We start from the raw sequence: 23,591 nt of genomic DNA on the forward strand, positions 1-23,591 counted from the left end.
GAGATGAGCTACAGGGTGGAGGGAGGGCACCCTGACATCAGCAACACCCTTCCCCTTCGTCCTGTGCCCTGCACAGCAAGCAAGAGACTTCTGGGGCTGGTGGGGCAGCTCCAAGGCAGAGGGCAGGAGCAGCCCAGCAATGCTGAGGGGACAGAAATGCCAGCACTTGACAGCCTCCTCGCCAAACCTGTCAGGATCACCTGTCAAAGGCTCCAGGACAGAGGCGGCCCGTGAGCCTAGGCAAGCTAGGCAGCTGCCTAGGGCACCGCTGGTCTGGGCGCCCGATGATGAGGTCACAGCCGTTGACTGCCATGGGCGCCCTGCCTAGGGCGCCAGCTGCTGCAGCCGGCCTCAGGTCACTCCTGCTCCAAGATCTACTAGTTCAGTGGTCTCCAACCTTTTTACACCCAAGATCACTTTTTAAATGACAGATCAAGCCAAGATCTACCACCCCGCCCCTTCCTTGAAGCCCCACCCTCTATTCTCCTCCTCTCCATCACTTGCTATCTCCAATCCTTATACTGCTACTTTAAAAAAAAATTCCCACCATTCCTCGCAGCTACTCACCTGTGCTGTTGCTCGGTGAGTAGCTGCTCCTCAAATGAGGAAATCTAATGTAAATGTACTGCACAGGTGCGCAGTTCAGAGAGGGCTCAAGAACTACTCTTAGGGTACGTCTAGACTACCGCATTTTGTCGACGGAAGTTTTGTCGACAGATACTGTCGACAAAACTTCCGTCGACAAAGAGCGTCCAGACACATTGAGTTCTGTCGACAAAGCAAGCTGGTTTTTCGACAGAACTCCGTAGTCTGGACGCAATGTTACAGGCAATAACACCTTCTGTCGACAGAGTTCTGTTGACAGAAGGTGTTATGCCTCGTAAAATGAGGTTTACCAGCATCGACAAAACTGCTGAGTTCTGTCGACGTTATGTCGACAGAACTCAGCGGTAGTGTAGACGCTGGTATAGTTTTGTCGACAAAAGTCCACTTTTGTCGACAAAACTAGGTAGTCTAGACACACCCTTAGAGCCTCAGAGATCTACCGGTAGATCGCAATCTACTGGTTGGTGACCACAGTACTAGTAGATCCCGATCTACTGGTTGGTGACCACTGAGCTAAACCCTGGATATTAGGAAACTCGGCCAGGAAACTAAACAAAATATGCTGTCTTTCAGGAGAATGCTTTAATAGCTTAGGCGGGAAAGAGCTCCAACCTAGCCTGCCAAATGAACATGAATATTAATCACATAGAGCGCATTTCCATATTCAAATCTCTCGATGAGGTAAGTGAGTCATCCCCACCAGCGCCCCGAGAGGTAGGTAAACAAGTCATAGCAGTAAATCAGCCACATGATGGAAGTGGAATAGCAAAGCAGGGAAGCCGTGGAGCTTAGCACGTTAGACAGTATTTGTATCTACGCGCCTATCACAAGGAAAGCAGCCAGCTGCAGCGAAGAGGAGCTAGGTGGAGAAAAGGGAATTTTGGCCTGGATTCCCCCTTGAGGAGCATCCTGCCTCGGGGAGAAAGGAAAAGAGATAGTGGCAGGGCACGCGGGGCGAGGCAGCGGCAGCTGGAACCATTGGGATGACGGGGTGGCTGTACCAAGCTGTACATGATGGGAACCGCATCCCAGCAGCCCTGCGAGGAGAGCTGGGGCAGAGAGCGGGTGGGGAGGGAGGTGTCTCCGGGGCAGGTCGGGCGCAGCTCAGCGAGCAGGGGAGGGGTTTGGCAGGAGGCAGAGCCGAGGAAGGGATAAAAGGAAGATGAGACTTAGCAGCACCAGGCGCCTGGGACAAGAGCAGCCTCTGGCGGGAGCAGCCGGGGCAGGGGGCCAGGATGAGCGAGCTGTACAGCAAGGCGGAGACCCTGACGCTGAGGAGGAAGCACATCGGGTGAGCAGGGCGCCGCGTTCCCCGGGACCCCGCGGGACAGGGTCGGGCGCGCTGAGCTAATCGCTTCGCTGCTGGGGCACAGTCGCGGCGAGGGGCTGGCGGCGCATCCCTCCTGCGCTCTCCCCTCAGTCCCTCCCGCTGGGCGCACAGTGGCGCTGCCCCCGCTGCAAACGGGGGGGGGGGGTCGGTGTGGGGCTCTCAGCACTATGCTTCGCTCCATAAAGCAGCCCCAAGTCTAAAGGGGGCTGCCCTGGAAGTTGGGCTCCGGGAAGATGCGCCTTTTGCGGCCAGAGTGACATGGAGCTTTTTGGTCCCAAGGTGGCTTTTCTAAGGCAGTTTCTCGTGGATCACTTGTAAATAGGCTCAAGTCTAGCGGAAATCCGGGAGCGCTGTATCCTAAATGAATTGGGGATCAGTTCCTAATAGGCATCCTGCTTACCTAGACCTACTCAAACGAGCAAAAGAAGCCAGGCGCACATGCGAATGCTAGTTCTCCCCAGAGAACCAAGTTTCCACAAAACGGGGTTGATGACTAAAATAAAAAGGCCCCGTAAGCCGCAGAGCCATTGACAAGTCTTTGAGAACATCAAAGTGCTCCAAAAATTATATCATCCAGAAGACATACAGCGCTCCCCCTGGGGAAGGCAGCCGCCAAGACATGGTGCGTTCTGTAAGTCATATGGAGGGGGAAATGTGGTCAACACCTGCTCTTACATAAAGCTTCAAGCCGGAGCAAACAAGGCAAATCCTGCCCTCTGTTGCACTCATGCAAATTCACAGAAACTGCACTGACCGTGATTAATTTATCACTGTTAACCGAGATCACAACCTAGCACGTGATCTTGGTTTTAAAGGTCTTATCCACAGCGGAAATTATATAAATGTAGTCCTCCTACCTCAGACATATAAGGGCTGAGTGGTTTTCTTGGTAGCCTGTGGTTTCAGGGAACTTTGGCACTTTTATAGCTTGGTGCTGAAAGCAGTAATCCATGGTACCTTCTATTTCAGTTGCAAAACAATCTGAGTTTGCTTATATCAAATTTAAGTTGTCATATATAGGTAGTACCTCCTGGCTGTAGATAACTGGTGCAAGAAATTAGAAAGCAAGAGTAAGGTCAGATTTTAGGATATTTAGACTGCCTTTCCCTGACAAATGCAGCCTCACAAACTGATTTGTTTCATGTACTGTACTTGATGGCAGTTTTCACAGAAGTGAGCAACCTAAATTATGAAACAGAATAAAATGCCCAAAGTACAATTTAAAACTGAAGACATATTTTGCTCTTATATACAAAACTCTATACATCTCTTACATCGAATTCAGCATAGTTCTCCAGTGTGCAGTACATTTTTGGTCATACTTTTAAAAATTCTCTAAAATTAATCCTGTTTCCAGAGTTAATTTTATATAAACTTTCATAATGTATAAATTAATAAGACTGTGTCAGTCAAACATAGCTAGACATCAAAGGATGCAGCACGATGCACTTCCATTGTGCTCACGGGAAATCATACACAGGACTTTTGTATGCAGACACATTCAGGAATGTTAGTTGGAACTATGTTTTAAGTCGGATGAGTTAAATCATATTAAATTCCTGTGGTGTTGCTTTTATTCAAAATTCAAGTCTGTTGTTAAGTTTAGCCACTGCAAACCTGTCCACATAGGAATTTAATGCAATTTGGATGAATTTTATCACAGTGTCCCCATTTAGACAAGCCTCTAAATGCAAAAGCAGGGGTTTGAAAATAACCTCATTAATGACCTGCTTCTGTTCCCATTGAAATCCATGGGAGCCCTTCCATTCATTTTAATTAGTTGTTTCAGGCCTCATATCCATTAAACTACATAGTATAAAAAAGGAGTCATGTCTGCTTCATAGACACTTCATAGAAGAGCTGGCACCATGTATCTATAATATACTGAATGGCTTTCACAATTTTAGTATTGCAAGCTTTGCCACTTAATGGATCCTGCACTTCAGCAGCCACCCATACAGCAAAGGCAAAGGTGCCTTTGGAGTCAGTGGCAGCTTTGCCTTTGCTGTAACTGCAGGAGTATGTGGGATTTAGTTTTTATTTTCCTGAGATCATCTAGTTTCTGGAGCTTCCAAAGAAGGGCAACATCTGAGCAAGCTGAAACAATGTTATTTTATACTTTTTAGACCATCATGCAAAGTTTTCTTTGCTAAGGACCCTATCAAGATAGTGCGAGCTCAGGGGCAGTACATGTATGATGAGAGAGGAGAAAAATACCTAGATTGCATCAACAACGTTGCACATGGTAAGTACAAAAAGTCCATTGACTTAAGTTTATGTCATTCTTATTCGAAATCAGATTATCCTTTTTCAAGGCAAGTTTACAGTGCTAGATTCAGAAGAGCTCCCTGACTCACTCTGTGGGAATCAGGAACTGATCACCTGTCAGTAATTATTAATAATTTGTCTTGTTTAGTTGGTCACAGCCATCCAGATGTGATCAAGGCTGCAGTGAAACAGATGGAATTGCTCAACACTAATTCCCGCTTCCTGCATGACAATCTGGTCCAGTATGCTAAGCGCCTCACAGCTACCCTGCCAGAGAAACTCTCCGTTTGTTATTTTGTTAACTCTGGGTATGTCTGAAGGATTTTTTTTTATTGATACTATTTTGTTGCTCTTCAAATAAGGACACTGTCAGGTCAACTTAGACCCAAATTTTAAACACTGGAAAACCAGGGTTTAACAAAAGTAACAACTGTTTCCAGGGAAATGTATTTCTGAATAAAACATTTTTTCCTGGAATTGTGTTTTGTCAGGCTCAGAAACATCCTCTGCACTGTTTGATAACCTCACCTTGCTGAATTGTATTAGTGCATGAAAACCAGAAAGTGAAACTGACCCTAAGCAAAGTGAAATGGACTAGTCTGTTTTCATTGTCTATGCCTAACTTGTGCAAAAAGGAAACAAACAGCATGTAAACCACAGGTGGGGAACCTAAGGCCAAGGGGCCAGGTATGGTCCCTGGCTTGCCTGAATCTGGCCTCCGGCGCTCAGGGCTCTCTCCTCCCCCCCATCCCCCAACATGGGGGAGCCCATGCTGGCACTTCAGTCCATACTGTCCCTCACCCGACTGATTTTCTGTGGGTCAGTGGTCCCCAACCCAAAAAAGGTTTCCCACCCGATGTAAACAATAGGAAAATACATAATTGGATTAAACTAAAATGTTTAGCAACTCTTTTAGTCAGTGCTAAATGTTTGGCTTAACTGAGCAAAATTGCATGTTCACTTGCATTCCTGGATTCCCAATCATGTATAAGCTGTACAAAACTCATCCCTAGCATAGATCCCTGGAGAAATCTCTAGCTTTGTGCACAGGTCCTGAACTCTGATTATTGCTATGATTGGTCTTTAGTAGGGAAAATTCAGCTTCAATTGGAGTTGATGGCAGTTTTCCCATTGACTTCATTAGGACTAGATTTGACTTGCCACATGGAAACTTTGAAGCAGTAATAATCCTTTTCTTTAATGACTAGAGGAGAGTATAGCAGAAAAAGCTGACACCCTGTCTCTCCTGAAAACAGACTTGAGTATTTAGAAATGAGGGATCAAACAAAAGAAGAAACAACCTCAAAAATAAAATTCAGGGGAGAAATCTACTTCATTCTCTTTGGTTGATCTCTGCAGAGGCATTTTGTGGGTCTGTTTTAATCAACAGTCTTTCTAATATGAAATGTTAAATGCTGCTATTCTTCAGTCCAAAGAGATTTATAAATCAATATCTAGTCCCATACTCTAAATAGATGCCTCAGTGCATCTCTAACAGAGTGGAGCTATTTCTTTAGCATATCTGGGAAGCTTGCATATATGGGTACTACCTGAAATCCTTATTCAGACATTGCTATAATGTGGAGCCAGAGTGATGTGTATTCCCCACCACAAATGATGTTACTTTTTAGCAAATGGATCAGTGGTGTATGAGGGTTGAAATACATTTTAAAGTGGGCTATACTGCAATAATGATGATGCTACAAAGTGCTGAGCAGCACCTGACCCATGTGGAGGCTGGGAAGCTGCTGGGAATTTTGTAACTTTAAGATGAGTGGCAGTTACATTGTTCTCCCAGCTGCTGGCTGCTGCACAGAGTGGCCTTATCTGTACAAAGGGGAGGTAAAGTGCTCCAGCCAAACAGGGCTAGGGATATAAAGCATCTCTTTGTTTGCTGCATATACAAAGATCTGTTTTCCCTCTTATGTTGTATTTCTGTTCTGATTCATAGTATTCTAATCTGTATAACAGAGCCTGCTGTGTTGATTGTTTGCATTCATCAGTTTCATGCCATTTTCTGTTTTAAATTAAAAAGACCGATAAGTGCTTGCTTGAAGCCATCTAGTCCCGGTGTTGCAATAAACTAGTGTATATAATTGGGTAGTGTGTATAATTCCCTAACGTGTATATTATTTTGTAGATCTGAAGCCAATGACCTTGCCTTAAGATTGGCTCGGCAATATCACGGATACCAAGATGTGATCACCCTTGACCAGTACGTTTACAGTTTAGCATTTCTGAATGCAACCAGCCACTCCTGCAATATCTTTAGAGGTGGAATCTATACAGTTGTATGGTATATTTCAGTGAACGATCAGCTTTGCCACCTTCAAAGGACTGGAGGGGACCTCAGGAGGTCCTCTAGTTCAGGGCCCTGCACCAATGGCAAGACTGTTTTTATCTAGACCATTCTCACATTATAGTTAAATACAGAAGGTTCCATTTACATTGTATTTCAAAACCTGTTTAGTATCAATCTGACAACAGCCAGTAAACCAAGATCTGAAGGAAGACTAAAGTTTGGTGAATGTGACAGCTGAGCTACCATGATAGATGTCCTAAACTAAAGCAGATTGCTTCCTCTTATGCAGGAAAAAACATCCAGGGAGCTATGCTCAATGGACATTTTGCCTGCAGGACAATTACAAGACTAGAAAACTTACAATTAATTACATGTAGGTTTCTGGTGAGGCTGGGGAAGCTAGCTGATCCATGCAGTGTTTTGTTTTTCTAAAATCTGATACACATACTCTATGATTCATGGTGGGCCAAACTGATGCTACAGCACTAAGAACTAACTTTTCAAAGGGGCTGGTGCCCAGCCTCCCTTTTGCTATGTGGTGCAGCTATAACATTTGTACCTCCATAATTTACTGGAGAAAATCTCAGTGCTTGTATCCTTGATCATCTGACTTGCAGTCATCCTTTAGAGTCTGCCAAAGTCAGACTATATTTGCTAAATCCCAGCTTTAAAGGGCACTTGTGGAGACAATCCTGACATCCAAGTGCAGCAGAAGTAGCTGATCCCTACTGTTCCATGATTCTGCTGCAATCATGGATACATATGGCAGGCCACTACTGGAGCAGAGACAGGATATGGAAGGCTGAATGGGAGGGGGAGGGGATTGTTGTCATGATGTACTTACAACAATTCTGCAGCCTTTCAAAATCCATTGGGCCATTGTACAGAAAGACTTAGGGAGACACTAACTTTTTCTGTCCTTGCAATGGCAGGGATGAATCTGGCTTATTGGTTCCAATCCTCCTCTACTGAAGCGAATAATAAAATTCTCCCTGCCTTCATATGTTCAGGAGTAGTCAAATGAACTTGAGTAACCCTCACAAACACCACGTCCGTGTTTCTGGGTACTTTGTTTTATTCTGGGTTTTGTGTGTGTCTTTAGATGTGAACTTTAGCTTGTCTAATAACTGAATGATCATGATTTTGCATTTAACTCCCATTACAGTGCTTACCATGGTCATGTTTCTTCTCTGATTGACATTAGTCCATATAAATTTAATCAACTGGGGAAGGAAGGCAAGAAAGAATTTGTTCATGTGGTGAGTATTTTTTCCAGTTGCATATAAAATTACTGTCCTTTGTTGGTGTTTTCTCCTCCTTCCTCTAGAGTAATTTCAAAATCTGCCCATGTGCTGGTTTTATTTTCAGCAATTAAATTATTTCTAACTTGTAACACGACACACTCCTGTCATTTTATATCAAAGGATTATACTCAGCAGAAAAGTTTGCTGCTGGATTTATAACAAGTGGCTATGTATTAGCTTTGATATTGAACTTCCTTATGATGTTATCATGAATTGTGGTACAATGTACAGTAAAGATACATGAAGCTACGGTGCAAAGAAATCAGTAAGCGTCTGTTAAAGGTAGAGTTAACCCCCAGATACAACGCTCCAGGTCAAAGTAACATGTATGACCCTATCCAACTCTCTCCCACTCTGTAACTGGTTCTACAGTTCTCCATGCCCAGGTTGGTTTCTACTTTCTAATGACCACTCTCTGGCCCTTGGAATCTTCTTCATGCACTTTGTAGGGTACAGCTGTCCCCTTCTCTCACAGAATGGGGACCTAGTGGTATAGCTGAAGCACAGATTTCCCACAGAAGGAAGGGGCATCTTGCAGTCTGTTAAGAAATAGAGTCAGGACCAGGAAGTGGCAGTGGGCTTAACAGATGCATGGAGTGGAAGGCTCTTTGAAGAAAGGAAGCCTTAAGTAAGGGTTGTTAGGGCTGAATGGCTAAGGCTGCCACTAAGGAAAGTGAATTGAGATCACTCTGAGTAATAGCCACAAGGTTATTCCTCAATGGGTTAAACTTAAAAAAGCAGAATAGTCCTGCCTTCATACAGTTACTTGTGTCTGTATTTCCTACGAGTGGCTCACCACTAGAGTGGGCCTGGAAGAGAAGACATTAGGCAAATACATATTTCAAATCTAGAGGAAAGCATCTTTCCTTCAATACATGATGCAAGCTTCAACCCCGATAATGTAGATGAAGTTCAAGACAGAAATTCAGAATATCCAAACTTTGATATGTATGAGAGAATGGGTTGGTTTTTTTCCTATAGAGTTACACCCCAAATGAAAAGCACTGGTGACTGTCCAAGAGAAAATGAATGTTACGAAGAGGCATGCATTTGAAATAAATTCTGTTGTTTTCAGGCTCCTTCTCCAGATATCTACAGAGGAAAATACAGGGATGATCATCCAGATCCAGCAAGTGCTTATGCAGATGATGTGAAAAAGATTATTGAAGAAGTTGAGAAGAAGGGGGGCAAGGTTTGTAGTGTGCTATAGAAACACTGTGACCCTGTGCATGTTTAGTAATCAAACTTTAGCTGTGGGCAACAGAACAGGGGGAAAAGGAGAAAAAAAGATCAGCATCTATACAATGCAATTTCCTCTCCTTTTCTGCCTCCACTCTTCTGTTATGAGTTTTATATTCTTCCATTTTCCCCTTGATGCACTTTCATGTTTCCCGTTAACGTCCATGAATATTATAATGCAAGAATCCAGAGGAGAATAGACTCATAAAGGAGCAAATAAACCCAAAGTTGCTTAATTCACTATTTTGTGAGCCTTTGAAACACAGTCAAATTTTCAAGTCCTATTTGAGAGATTGTGGTGAAAGTCCTAGACAGGAGATGTAGAAAACCACTATCTGGAGAACAGATAAATGAGGAAAATCATGTTTCTAAATTCACCATTGTATTCAAGCACATTTAAGATGAACTTATTGCATTTTCACACCTTGTGACTTGGAATCCATGTACATGTGTGCATTAACCACCACCCCTAACTGCCATAAAAATTAATTTAGAACATCCGTTACTCAGTGCTTCCTGGGCAAGTAAGGCAATTTTTGCTGTTGGTTTTTTTTGTTTGTTTTGTTTTTGAAGAGTGCTAAGGCTTGATCTAAAAGATTGCTAAAGCCAATAGAAAGAGCATAGTGGATATTGAATCAAACAGTCCCCTTTTAGTCCTAAAGGTTACATCACCTGTCTTAATTTCTTCAATTTTTTTCTTCTTTTTTTTGACTAACGGACAGTTTTTTTTTCTTTTCTTGTCTTCCTTTTTTCCCTCCTTTTACATATCTTCTTAGGTTTTGGTGCCGTAGACCTGTGACAGGACAAGTTGTGATAAAGGCTAAAGTCTCACATGCTATTGGGACCTTCGTACTGTTTGGCAGTAGCGTGCCTCTTCGAATATAGTGTACGCTTCTTTACACGTTACTGCTCGACCTTGTTTCCAGGAAGACTGCACTGCTGGCCAGCTCGCTTGCACCTGTTGATGCTCAGGGAGGGTTGCACAAGCAGTGTGGGAGGCAATCTGTTGCGTAGCAGACTTGCGGTGACACACCTGGGAAATCTGGGGTAACATTGTCTGTGAGGCACAGAAAGTTGAGAAGGAATGTGAAACTTGATGTGTATCTGATCTGCTGCTGTTGCCCTTCCCGATTTGAAATAACTACTTTTTTCATTCCCAGCAACTGGAATTACTTCACCGCTAGAGTCTCTTGTTATGTGCCTTGCCCTAATGTGCTCCTTGTCTCGTCATTTGTGTGAGGTAGGGGTGCCCAAAGCATAGCCAGGGTGTTCTAAAAATGCAAACTCTGTCTTCCCCTCTCCATGGGGCAATTTTTTTTATTGAAATTGCTGTGTAAACTTACATAAGTCCTTATGAGCCTGATCCAACTCTCACTGAAGCCAGCAGGACATCAGTGGTGGGTGGATTAGGTCCTGGATGTGGCCCTTTGGATTTGCGACCGGCTGCCAACATGACCCTCGGTGTTGCAAATTTGGGCACCCCAATGGAAATCTCACGCCATAGCCATTGACAACAGACCACAACTATCCATCCTACCAGGTTATTAGAGTCATCTAGATGTTCACCATTTCTTTAGTATTAGTTTATTTGCAAAGGCTAGATTGAGGAACACTATTCTTACTTCATCTTCTTTTGTGTAGATTGCGGCCTTTATTGCTGAATCCATGCAGAGTTGCGGAGGCCAAATAATTCCACCTGCAGGCTACTTCCAGAAAGTGGCAGAGTATGTACAATACTTGGAACGGGCAGAGCTGCGTTATGCAGAGGTTATAGGTTGAGGCAATGGGCTTATTCTATCAATCCATAAGGGGTGGGATTTTTTTTTCCATAGTTTGTTTCACCTTTTAGATGTCATTACATAACTCATGTCCAATGGAATTTTTAGTTATAAATCACTTTAAAAATACAGACCCTGTATGTATCACTCTAAAGCACACAAATGACTTGAAATGGAGTAATTTAAACATCAATCATAACATATACTTGTGGGGCTTTGTCTGAAATCTTCTAAGTTAATTGTATGCTCATTGGGGCAGGGACAAATCAAACTTCTGTAAAACACCCTCCTTTGTGCTAAAATTAGACCTGGACACTACAATCCTGTTATGTGCTGTGGTATTTGGTCTGTTCCTTTTGTTTCTAGATATGTGCATAAGGCAGGTGGCATCTTCATAGCAGATGAAGTCCAGGTTGGTTTTGGTCGAGTTGGGAAACATTTTTGGGCTTTCCAGCTACAAGGCAAAGACTTTGTACCTGACATTGTCACCATGGGAAAGCCAATTGGCAATGGCCATCCAATGTCTTGCGTGGTTACAACAAGAGAGATTGCTGAAGCCTTTGGTGCCTCTGGATTGGAGTATTTCAACACGGTAACTTTCCAGATGAGCGTTTTCCTTTTTGCTCCTTCAATAAATTTAATCTGGATTCAGTGCTGGTAAAAGATGCTAAGTTGATAGAGCTGGAGAGCTGTAAAGGCCCAAATTAAAAAAAAAAAAAAAAAAAAACACCACCAAACCTCAGTTTCAACTTGTGGGACCAGATTTTCAGAAGAGCTGTTCCCACTTAAGTAGCTATCATGTTTTCAGAAGTGCTCAGCACCCAGAAGCAGCCAAATTCCATGGGGCCCTTAATTTCTTTCCTTCTCAGGGACATCATCCCTGTAACAGGGAACACTGGAGCTGTGCACATAGGGCAAAGCCACTACTTGGATTTGATCTTGCCTGTTCATTCAGAGGTCTGCCATCTCTTCTGTTGTGATGGAGTCTTGTCACTAAATGTAGCCAAGTTCTGTTATTTAGACTCAGTCCTTTTAGGCTTTAGAGGGCAGTGGCTCTGGGACTGTGTGACTGGGATGCAGTAAATGCTGTTCCCCAGGAACTTTAGAAACACCACCATCAGGCTTCAGGTAGGTCGATTTCTTTAAAAGAACAAACGCTTGTCACAGTCCACCTTAGCCAGCAGAAGAAAATGGCTCATGTTGTCCTGCTGAGCTCACACACAGAAGGGATATTGAACATGGATCTTCCCTTGTCCATATGGACAGCTGGCTGGCTACCTCAACACCATCATCCCTTTGTCTCTCTCAGTTGCTGGACCAAAATAATGGGGGTGAGGCAGGCCAGTGACTGTACAATTTCTGAATCTGCCCCCAAAAAGGGGAGATTCAATATTTAAATAGATCACAAGAATATCCAGAGTTATGATAATGCCAAATAATGAGTATTGGAAGTAAAACTTCATATTTTGGGTCTTAAACTGCTCTATAATGATTAAAAGATAGGATGAGACCTTGAGGGGAAGGGAAATGGGACAGATTACCCCACATCTTTCTTACAGCTGCCTCTGAAGTATCTAATGCTGGCCATGGTTTATAACAGGATACTGGAGTATATGGACCTCAGGGTTGATGCACCCCATTGCATTGCATGGCTTGGGGGATAGGGGCAAGGGATGGAGGATCCTGTATCCCATTTCCCTCCTGAGCAACCAAGCAGGGACTAAGCACAATCTTGCCTACAGTCCCTTTCTTTAAGCTTTACTCACAACTTGCTGACATGGGAAATGGTAGTGAAGCTCTCCTCCCTCTCCAAGGAGAGAGGCGGAATGGAATTTCAACCACTTTGTTTACCCCTTTGTCTTTGCCCTCAGTTTGGAGGCAATCCAGTGTCCTGTGCTATTGGCCTGGCTGTACTTGATGTAATTGAAAAAGAAGATCTCCAAGGAAATGCCGTACGAGTAGGGAAATATCTAACAGAGCTGCTGAACAAACAAAAAGAAAAACATCCCTTAGTAGGAGATGTTCGGTAGGTACCTCACAGTACAATCAAGAAGTTTCCGGGCAGAAGGTTTGACACAGACATGGTTATTCTGATAGCCCAACAGCAATCAGGACAAATATGAGGAAGTGTTAGTGATTATTATGCCTTGGTTTTATTTGTAAATTATCCCAAAAATGGATCCTTATTTCCTGGGTTTTGTTTTTATTCATGTCTTGTGTTAAAATTCCAATCCAAGCTGTATGTATAAAAGACAACAAATCAAGTTTCAGATAGCTTGGACCTACAGAATATAACAAACAGCTTTTCTCTTTAATTGACAAAACAAATTTAGTAAGTCAGCACATGTATATCTTTACAAATACCATTGAAGAAGGTATGGTATCTTTTAAAAGTTTCAGAGGGGTAGTGGTGGTAGTCTGTACCTTTAAAAACAATGAGCAGTCCTGTGGCACCTTAGAGACTAAAATTAGTTTTATATATATTATCATAAGCTTTTGTGGACAAAACCCACTGCTTCAGATGAGGCGAAAAGGGGGGGGAGGGAAGCTCTCAGTACTGTTTCTTTGACTCACTTGCTGGAGCAGTGTTACCATCTGTGTAAGAGAAAGGCTTTACTAATGGACAATGGATCTTATCCTTCTTCCTCCCTTTATATCCTAGGGGTGTTGGTTTGTTTGTTGGAGTCGATCTGGTAAAGGATCAGCAAAAGAGAACACCTGCCACAGCTGAAGCCCAGCATATCATCTACAAGTAAATATTTATCTTCTGTGTCCATGCATAAAGTGCATTGGGGCAGTTTCAGTCTAACTATTTACCAGCCTTTTCTTAAGGAGGTTGAAAACCTTTGGGGGTTTTTTTTCTCCTGTGGATGTACACACGCAACTTAACTTGGAGATGAATATGACCTCTGGTTTAGTAGTAGAAAACTCAAGATAGTGGCCTAACCCTTGGCCTGGTGCAAGCAGATGTAATTCCCTGAACTCCAGCATTGTTGCATCTGCATACAGCAGATCGGCGTTGGATCTGATGCACCTCTCTGAATCCTGACATTTGCACTCAAATGTCTTTTTACACGTTCAGTGTTTGTTTTCTACACAGGTTGAAAGAACAGCGGATCCTTCTGAGTGCAGATGGACCCTACAGAAACATTCTGAAATTTAAACCACCCATGTGCTTCACTATGGAAGATGCAAAGTTTGTAGTGGGCCAAATTGATGAACTCCTGACAGGTATACTTGCATTACAGAATGTCCCTCCTTGTTCCTTTCCGAATGGCAGGCAGGAAACTAATGAAATGTAGACCACTGTGTGCAGAAAATAGCAGGCAAGATTCACAGAAAAGCTAGCTTTTAGAATAGGGGTGGGGAAGCCCCTGGTTTGCCCGGATCCATTCCCCCTCCCCCAAGACTCAGGACCTCCTCCAGCATTGGAGAGCCCGTGCTGGCACTCCAGCCCCCCACTGGCTAGGCAGCGCTGGAGCACACAAAATCTATTAGGCTGTCCCCGCCCCCGGGTTCTGGTGTCAGAGGGGAATGAGAGGAATGTCTTTCTCCTCCTCAGCCAGGGGCTTCTCACTTGTGTGCAGCCCCCAACTGATTTTTCTGTGGGTCGGCAGCCCCCAACCCAGAAAAGCTTTCCCGCCCCTGTTTTAGAACGTTTGTCCTTGAAGAATTGTTCCTTTTTCTATCCTCTTAATGCAGTTTATTATAAACTACATATATGGCCCTTTATTTGCATCTATGCAAACCTGGCGGGCCAAATCCTGCATTTCTCTCTGCCACAGTCCCATTATTTATTAGTGCCTATTTGCTGCCCCCCATGTTAGAAGTACCACCAGAAACAGAGTTCCTGCCTTCAAAGGTTTTGAACTTAAGAGTTGCAGAAGGTGAAAATCATCACAGCATTTGGCCCACTCACTTCTAAGAGGTGCACAGGTGTTAGATAGATCAATAAATGGCTACACTTTTCAAAGTGACCTCTATTGGATTCAACAGATTTTCATTGCACCATTTTCAACATGATAGATCAAATTCTGGCCTTTTTGGTATCCCTGTAATCCTGCAACCTTCTCTGTTCTGGGCCAGGGATTTGAGCCCAGTACCAAATGACCCTAGAAGTGTGGGAGCATAAAGGCACCTTTTACACTTTCTGCTCCTCATTTGTACTGAGTACTCCTTAGCCACAACTGAGGATCTAACACAGTGGAGTTCCACTTGTGTAAATTAACTCAAAATTAAGTCCTTTATTTATGCACTGATCGTAGGCAAATCTGTACAGAAGTGCTAAGCTTGCAAATGTTACCTCTGGTCTAAATGCCTATCATTCTCAAGCTACTGATCATAAGTAATTCATCATTCTCCTCACACGTGTGTTAAAAAGGGTTAATTAATTCTTCAGTTAAGTTATCTTTCAATGCGGTAAATATGTGGCTAGTAGTTGACAAGGTAATAGACATTGTCTTTTTATGGGTGCAATTATAGTAACAGTGACTATGCTTGGTAATGAAAGCATGATCTTTGAATATATTTGCTTGTTTTAGCTTTGGAAGAAGCAACTGGAGTCAGGGCAGGAAATGAAAGATCTACATCTGCACAACATATAAGAAAAGTATGTATTTTTTCTTTTTGGTGGCCTTGAAAAAAGTGCTGAGAAGCACATACAAATGACTTTAGTAGAGGTGTAAGTGATCTAAATTGATGTAATAGATCAGAATCTTATCTATGTTAAGAGAAGTCAGAAAATAATCTGTAAGATTCCTGTTACTGAACAAATGTGAAGAGCTCAGATTGTATTCTTTAAATATTATTTTCAAAAAATCTCAAGGGTTTTACTTCATCTCATGCTTTTGAATAGGCATACTTTTGATTGGGCCCCGTAAATTGTAATGTTCACCTTGAACAAAACATACACATACAATTCTTTTTGCACTAAAATGTGCATATTACAGAGAGCCCTGCAGAGTTCCCTAAAAAGAATATGCTGTATGGTGTGTTCTTATGATGTCCAGAATGGTTGGAAAGCAATAATTGACTCTTCCAGTAGGACACTTTTAAGGCAAAGATCCTATGCTAATGACCACTCAAGAAATACCATAGATGGGACCTACGCCTTCTCTTGCATACACCTGAGTAAAAGTGGAGTAACTCCACTGGTCTGAATGAAATTACTTCACTGAAACAGGAGACTCAGACAGTTTCCTAACCCTAAAGCCAAAGTTCATGATTAGAGACGGATACAAACATATGCTTATTAATTGAAACTTTGTGTGTTTCAGATGACTAACGAAGGGAATTCCGAGTCAGACTGTATTAGTGAAAGCATCAACCATATCAACGGAACTGCCTGCAGACAAAAAAATGACTTGTACACTGATAACTGTGCAATGCCATGCAAAAGGATCAGAACATGAAAGGAGTTTTCTTTAGACCAGTCTATATAAAGAAAAAAAAAAAAGGATGAGAGTATGTGTGCAAGTATGATACTGATTATTCAGGGTCCAATCCTGCCTTCCTTACAAGAGCAAGACTCCATTGAGTTTTACTGGCAGTCCTTTTCACCTACACAAGGACTGCAGGATCAGGCCTTTAATTTAACCAGAGACATTTGTGCTAAATGAAGTTCTGATTTTTAAGCTTTCTTAAGTCATATTTAGGCCTGGTATAAACAGATGCAACTCCACTGAAATGCATGGATTTGCTCTTGTTTACATAAGGGCTGAATTTGGCACCTTTGTGCTTAATAAGTATGAAATCATAGCATCAATCCTACCAAATCCTTGTTGGATATGCATTACACATTTTACTGTATTTGAAATTTCAGTATGCATTACTGAGATGTTAATTACTTTCCATGTTCTAATGGATCAGTTTACAACACAAAGCTTGAGAGACAATTCACACTGGAAGATGTAGGGCCTACAGACCAGGTCCTTGGCTGATATAAATTGGCATAGCTGTAATGGAGAAAAGAGCTTTGCCAAATTTATAACCACTAAGAATTGAGGTGCGTGAATATAATTATATAAACTCAACATGTCTGTTAAAATTCTCACTTAGTATTTAGAGATGAAACAGAGTTTAGATCATAGTTTTTTTACATAGAAAGTGACTATAATTTATTAAACTTTTAATCTTGGGTAAGTGGCAATCTTCCCAGTAAAAATGACTGTAAAGAGAATCTGTTTAAGACAAAAGGCATCTTTCTGTGAACAACAAGTGCAGGAAGATTTTAAAAATCAATTGCTTTAGACTTAGGCTAGGATGAAAATGAGATTTCCAGGGGTAGTCCTGATGTGTAGTCTTATCATTTTAACCATTTGTTGTATTAGTTTAGTACAAAATTTGGTCTGATCCTTTGAAGAGCAGAATGCCATCTACTTCCAGGGAAGATACTCAACAAACATTGAGGGTGCCCTGCAACTGGCAGGATTGGGAACTCGTACATAGAACATTTGTTCCCTTTTAGCAATGTGAGTTCCCCGGAATAGAGCATGACACACAGAATAAACAGATCAGGCTCTATTCTTACTGGAGCCCTTCCTACATGGGTATGTGTGGGAGGAGAATCCAGAGGAGCTCAGTTCACTTCCCTAATTCACCTCAGCTTAAGCACTTTGGACTTGTTGCACAGCTAGAGGCAGAAAAACATGGACCTTGCATTGCACAGTGCAAGTGTTAAAGTTGGGTCAGGGCTCTTAACTGCCACAATTTTAATGCATGTGCAAGTGGGCTTTATGGAATTAATTGAGGACTTTTAAAATGACGTATTTACTTTAACAAAGAATATGGCTTTCCAATTTTCATTTACTGAGTCTTGCTGCTTTATCTTTGCTGTAAATGACTTATCATTAATTGCATGTGAAGCCTAAATCTAACAGGTGCTGCTATTTCTAGTCAGTCTTATCTAGTTTTATGCCTTCAACCATTATGTTATATTGGTATTTTCTGTATGAACTCTTCTGGTAACATCAAGCCAGCTTGTTATTCGCTCAGTGGTCTCTGGTTATTTCAAACATTGAAATATTTTTAACCATAAAGACTTTCTGCACTCTGTTTTGAATTTAATTATTTACTCTTCGTCTTTTAAACACCCAGTTAGTTAAATGAGGAAAGTGATGTTCTGTCCACCTCCCCCAAGCAAGAGTTGGCTATAAATTGACAGATATATACAGGCATAGGCAGCCCATGATACAACATGGCTTTATTGCATACATGATAAAATAGATAGTTTTGTCTATATTGGAATCTGAAATGGGCTTTAACACCTTTCTAGAACACTTTATAAACACTTCATTAAAAAGCCTCTAATTTAGAAGCATTAAAAATCTACAATCTCATTTTAACATGACATATATCCATATGTAGCTGATTAGCAGGACATATCCTCAAGATGTGGGCCTTGTCTGCATGAGAATGTTAAATGAGTTTTTAAAACTCATTTAATTAATTCAATGCCCATGGGGGATAGGTACCCAAGTACTTCAAAAAATCCCAGTGCACCTTTAGATACCTAAATATACCACTACAAATCTGGCACTTGGTTGCAAATACACACTGACGATTGGGAATGAGAGTCCCTTTAGTTTATAGTCAGTCTCCTCCCTTCTCCAGGTAGGGCTTTCTCCTGACAAGTATTTAAAGATTGCACTAGCTAGCCCTTCCAAATGAGATACATTTTACACTACTATGTGCTAAACCTGTGTTTCTCAACCTTTTTTTTTTATAAAGTACCCCTTTAAAAAAAAATAAGTACCCTCAGTACCTACAGTTTTCAGACACAACATTTTTTTCTACCATTACAACACATTTGTTTAAACAACTTAATCGTAGCCAAGCAGGCAATGAAATTTTTGGGTGTAAAAAGTAAAAAACTAATAAAGCGCTGTAAAACTTAAACCAAAAATTCAGTTCTCTCCAAATTTCAGTTGTGTTACGTACCTCCCCGCCCCCCCCGCCCCGACTTCTCTTAAGTACCCCTAAGGGTACTTGTACCACTGGTTGAGAAACACTGTGCTAAACTAGTTGAGTTAATATCCAGGCTCCCTCCTATGCTCTAAATACATGAAACCAGTGGCATGACTGCAAAGTGGATAAGACAAAAACAGAAGGCAGTCAGCTACACTACTGCAGCAGCAGGTGACCCTCTCATCACCATAGAGGATGGGTAAAGGTTAGACAACAAGGGTCCGTAGGTAAAGACCGAGGAACAAGTATAGATTTAGCTACTGATAATCATTATCCTGAATGGTGGGCCACCACTACTGATGGAGTGGGGCAAAGAGGGAGGGCACAGAAGTTAGTGGGGTTCAGAGTTAGCTGAAGGAAGTATGGTGCTAGGAGTTCTGTCAATTGCTGAAGATTTGGACATGGGCTGAAGATGGAAGGATACAGATTTTAGGTCAAACCACACCCAGCCCTGTGTGTGTGTGCACAAGGAAGAGAGTGCAAAACAGCTTCCACACACTCTTGAACAGAGGGGCAATGCCAGGCAAAAATAACAATGTTTGCATGCTTGGGCAGTGTTTTGCTACCAGCCATATTTACATTCCCTTAGAACAAGGGTTTTCAATGGTGGGTCAGGACCCTAATGGGGTAGCCAAAGCTGGCCTAGCCTTGCTGGGGCCTGAAGCTGAAGCCCGAGCCCCAACGTCCCAGGCGGAAGCCTTCACTGGCGGGGCTAAGGTTACAGATAGTGGGGTTCAGGCAGGCACAGGCTTCAATCTCCCCTCTGGGGATCATGTTGTAATCTTTGATGTCAGAAGGGGGTTGCGGTGCAATGGAGTTTGAGAATCCCTGCCTTGAAAGGTCTGTCTGACATTCAAGGTGCTTAACATGTTGTGAAAGCAGCTGTGGATAGTCCCCAGCAGACTTGTTCTAGGGCAGGCTACTCCTAAAGCACAACTGTATGAAGGTGTGTCCACATTCACTGTTACAAGTGTGCTAATTACTTCACATTAACTGACAACACATTAAACCCATCCAGATAAAAATGCCTAGAGGGAGGAAGGGGGCGGAGTGCCTTCCCCACCCTTGGAGACATCTCCTCTGCAATTAGACATCCTGCACTGTCCTGTAAGCTGACTCAGGTTTGTAGGGCCCAGGCTAAAGGACTGCCTTTAGCCTGAGCTCCTTGTGCCTGAGTCAGCTGGCATGGTCAAGTTGTAGTTGTCTATTTGTAGAGGAGAGGTACTCTAATGAGGTTAGCAATAATTGCCCTCCCCTTACACTACAGAAAGTATTGTCTGGCCCACGTAGAACATCTCTAGCGCGCCTACAGAGACAGTATGTTGCTGTCCCATTCCTTACTGAGGACTGTGACTAAAAGCACAATTTAGCCCTCTACTTGCATGATCCATGGGCTGACGTAGTGTTCCACACTTTACATGTGAGGCAAAAGTAGTACACAGTTCCCAATGAGTAAAGTCCAGAGATGTATAAGGGAATCTATTTTATTGAGGCTAAATGACTTGCCCAAACTTACATAAGAAGCTGGGAACTGAACCCAGATTTCCCGAGTCAATTTCCACTGCATTTCTCACATGAGCAACATTCTCATATCATGGTATATGCTCAATTTATTAGACAGGCACATAGATAAGTGTCACCAAATGAAATTAATAGTCAGCAGGTTTAAAACAAAAGGAAGGGTTTTTTTTCCCCCACTCAGCGCATAATCAACCTGTGGAGCTCCTTGCCAGATGATGTGGTAAAGGTTAGAAAAGGGTTCAAAAAAGAGCTAGATAGATCCGTGGAGGTTAGGTCCATCAATGGCTATTAGCCAGGATGGGTAGGAATGGTGTTCCTAGCCTCTGTTCCTCTGGAGGTGGGTGACAGGGGAGGGATCACGTGAGGATTACCTGTTGTGATTCCTCCCTCTGGGGCATCTGGTATTGGCCATTGTCAGCAGACAGGATACTGGGCTAGATGAACCTTTGGTCTGACCCAGTATGGCCGGTCTTATGTTCTTATGTAAAAGCACAGTTCAACAAGCTGTACCGTGCCTCCCTATCCTACTGCTGAGACATGTTATTAATCTTGAATTTCAAAGCACGCATCAAACCCTACATTTTCCCTAGGCTAATTTGATTTCGAAAGTAATTTACAGTCTTACAAACCTAGTGGGCTTACTTCACTTCTGCTGTGTGCTATGTCTAGTCATCATTCACACCAATGCACCTCCATTTGGCAGGGTGCTACACCCACATTGTGCTACACCCATGATCACCAGGTGCCAAGCTTTGGAGAATCAGGCTCAATAGGGTTGCTAGTAAGTTGATTACACTGTAAGCAGTGGACATACCTTTAAAAAAAACTAACAAAGAAATTGGTGCTTTTCTAGTTTCCCTGTAAGAATCCCCTACAATGTGAATGGCTTTAGAGCACAGAAGGGCATTCTGTACAGCAAACTGGCATCTGAAAAAAGACTCAAAGGATGTCCAAAATTTTCTTACAAGGATCTTTGCAAGGCCTCAAGGAAATTGATGTGGACAAATGGGAAGATCACACTCAAAACTGCAGCCTTTGGACACAACAGGTCTCCAGAGTTATGAGAAGTCCAGCTTAGCGGAGGAGACGAGAGCTCACTGAAGGCAAATCCCGAAGGTTTAAAACATTGCCTTTAAATGGGACAGATGCAGCAGAAATAGTCTCTCTTGAGTGAGTCCCTTAAACCACCTTTGTGGCTGCCATAAAATCAACTGATTAAAATTCTTTACCTCTCAGGTGAGCGTAACCATGGTCTCTGGAGACTGAAGGGTGCCTACTATTAGTAGTACTTTTGGGCCTCAAGTGGGATCAGGACCTCACTGTGCTATGAGAGAAGAGTTCACAATCTAAATAGACATATCAGAATACCAGATGGGAGAAAGGAAGCACAGGTGGGCAGTTGAGGGTAAATTACTTGTCCAAACTTACATAGAAAGCGGGGAACTGAACCCAGATCTCCTGGGTTCATTTCCATTGCATTTGTCACCTGAGCAACAGTCTCATATCATGATGTATGCTCAATTTATTAGACAGGCAAGCTAGAATGGGGAGAAACCACAGAACAGTACAGCCCTTGCTGAGAGTGGTTATGAAAGACCATGGTGCATAGCAGGCACATCTACACTGTAAGCAGGATCCTGCAGCAGCAAGTCTCAAGAGCGCTGATTTACAAACTCTGCCTCACACTGTGACACTAAAATTAGCTGTGCAGCCATTGAGTCTGAGGCTGGGGCATGATCTTCAGGGCATGAGCCAACACAGCTATTTTTAGCACTACAACACATGCCCTGCAAGTGAGGGGCTGTATATCTGGGCTCTGGGACTCATTTTTGTAGGCTCCTGCTTGCTGCATAGGCCCTTGAGGGACCATAAAGCACCATGAACTTGTATAGGGATGCCTTGTGTGACCTGCTTTTTCATGGCAATAATGATCGGAAAGAAAAATACACAACAAGCATCTACACCTTTTGAAAATACAAAGCACCTTGGCATTAGCTCTGAAACACAGCAGTATGAATGCACTCCATGGTCAAACATGATAGAAAACCTGGGCTGAATTGTTGCCATGCTTTTTGCTATGCCTTTACCAGGCAGAAACTCAACCCCCAGAGGCCTAGCTGGCTCTGATAGTTAAAAAGGGTGCGGGAAGAGAAAGAGGAAGAAATAGTAGCTTAGATACATGGTCCATATCTATAGGATTCCCCTCATTCAGTGACACACCATACACAGAGCCCCACCCTGCATGGTGAGTATGTAGGATTGCCAGATGGTCTCCCAAAAAATACCGGACAAAAAGAATGCGGGATAAGCGGCAATCAAAACCCCGCTTCCCAGCTGGGACTCCCAGCCACTTTCCCCACCCCCACCAGGTTTCTGTGCAATCACAGGCTCTAGAGCTGATCGTGGCCCCACCTTCTAGCTGCCCCCCTCGCCTATGCCAGGCTTCTGTCCGGTGCGCAGCTGGAAAAATCAGAGAGTACTGGACATTGCACATGTTCGGTATTCTCTGATTTTTTTTTTTACAGGACAAAGAACGCAAATACCAGACTGCCCGATAGAATACCAGACTCCTGGCAACCCTATGTACTCAACGGGAATAAAAGTGTGTTTAACAGCAGTGTTAGCTATCATCTGGCAAACTCGTAAGGTGGACAAGACAGATATCTCTTTCCCATGTAAGCATGACTCTAGTTCACACTAGGAGCTTATCATGTGTTAGCTAACGTGGTTTAAACCAAATACCTTCTCCTTCCCTTCCCCACAACAGAAGACAAGGTCGGATCAGTAATAGTACTTCCTTGTCTCTTATGGTTCTTGTATCCCCTTTTATCCTCCCAGCTGAAGCTCTTGATTTTACCAGGCATTGAGGTCTGGTAGAAGAGGCAGCAAACTGAGAATAAAATGACCAGGGGGCAGGGGTCCTGGAACAATTTGTGTAGTGGGGATGTGTGAGACCCATTGAACCAAATTGGATATAATGAAAACCACCTCAAGCCAGGGGCTGCTATTGTTTCAGAACCTATGACCAGAGTTCTATTCCTGGCTTTACTACTGAATCACTGTTTGCACTTGACCAAGTCACCCCTGGGAAGCTGAGGGTCAAAATACCTATGAGGCTCTGAGCTGTCACCTCTCAGTACCTCCATTTCAAGATTATTTATCAGATGCCACATCGTGAGAACCTAGTAGAGTATCAGGACGGATAATCTAAAAACAAGAGAGTGGCCTGAATGAAAATTCTGGATTCAAACACTTGAGCAGCTTGGAGCAGGATCTGT

The 23,591-nt window shown here is 42.9% G+C and overlaps 1 protein-coding gene and 1 long non-coding RNA gene across 5 annotated transcripts in view; one reads left to right on the plus strand and one right to left on the minus strand.

The window, feature by feature from the left end:
- LOC142829561 (uncharacterized) overlaps window positions 1-23,591 on the minus strand; it is a 66,595-nt gene that overhangs the window by 13,462 nt on the left and 29,542 nt on the right. The window lies entirely within an intron of this gene.
- On the plus strand, window positions 1,738-17,880 carry ETNPPL (ethanolamine-phosphate phospho-lyase). The gene is made up of 13 exons (XM_006119290.5): window positions 1,738-1,897; window positions 4,063-4,181; window positions 4,353-4,512; window positions 6,345-6,419; window positions 7,672-7,765; window positions 8,886-9,002; window positions 10,691-10,773; window positions 11,194-11,419; window positions 12,699-12,853; window positions 13,490-13,579; window positions 13,928-14,058; window positions 15,369-15,436; window positions 16,104-17,880. Exons 1-13 carry the CDS (start codon window positions 1,842-1,844, stop codon window positions 16,236-16,238), a joined length of 1,509 nt encoding a protein of 502 aa, XP_006119352.2. The 5' UTR covers window positions 1,738-1,841; the 3' UTR covers window positions 16,239-17,880.

This window comes from Pelodiscus sinensis, chromosome 4 (genome assembly GCF_052426305.1).
Source record: "Pelodiscus sinensis isolate ZL-2025 chromosome 4, ASM5242630v1, whole genome shotgun sequence".
NCBI lineage: Eukaryota > Metazoa > Chordata > Testudines > Trionychidae > Pelodiscus > Pelodiscus sinensis.

Bases quoted from the DNA above. Each gene is read 5' to 3' on its own strand.
- ETNPPL (XM_006119290.5), top strand. From the start codon at position 1,842: ATGAGCGAGCTGTACAGCAAGGCGGAGACCCTGACGCTGAGGAGGAAG. The intron at 12,854-13,489 runs GTAGGTACCTCA...TTTATATCCTAG, and splicing joins CCCTTAGTAGGAGATGTTCG to GGGTGTTGGTTTGTTTGTTG. The intron at 15,437-16,103 runs GTATGTATTTTT...TGTGTGTTTCAG, and splicing joins CTGCACAACATATAAGAAAA to ATGACTAACGAAGGGAATTC.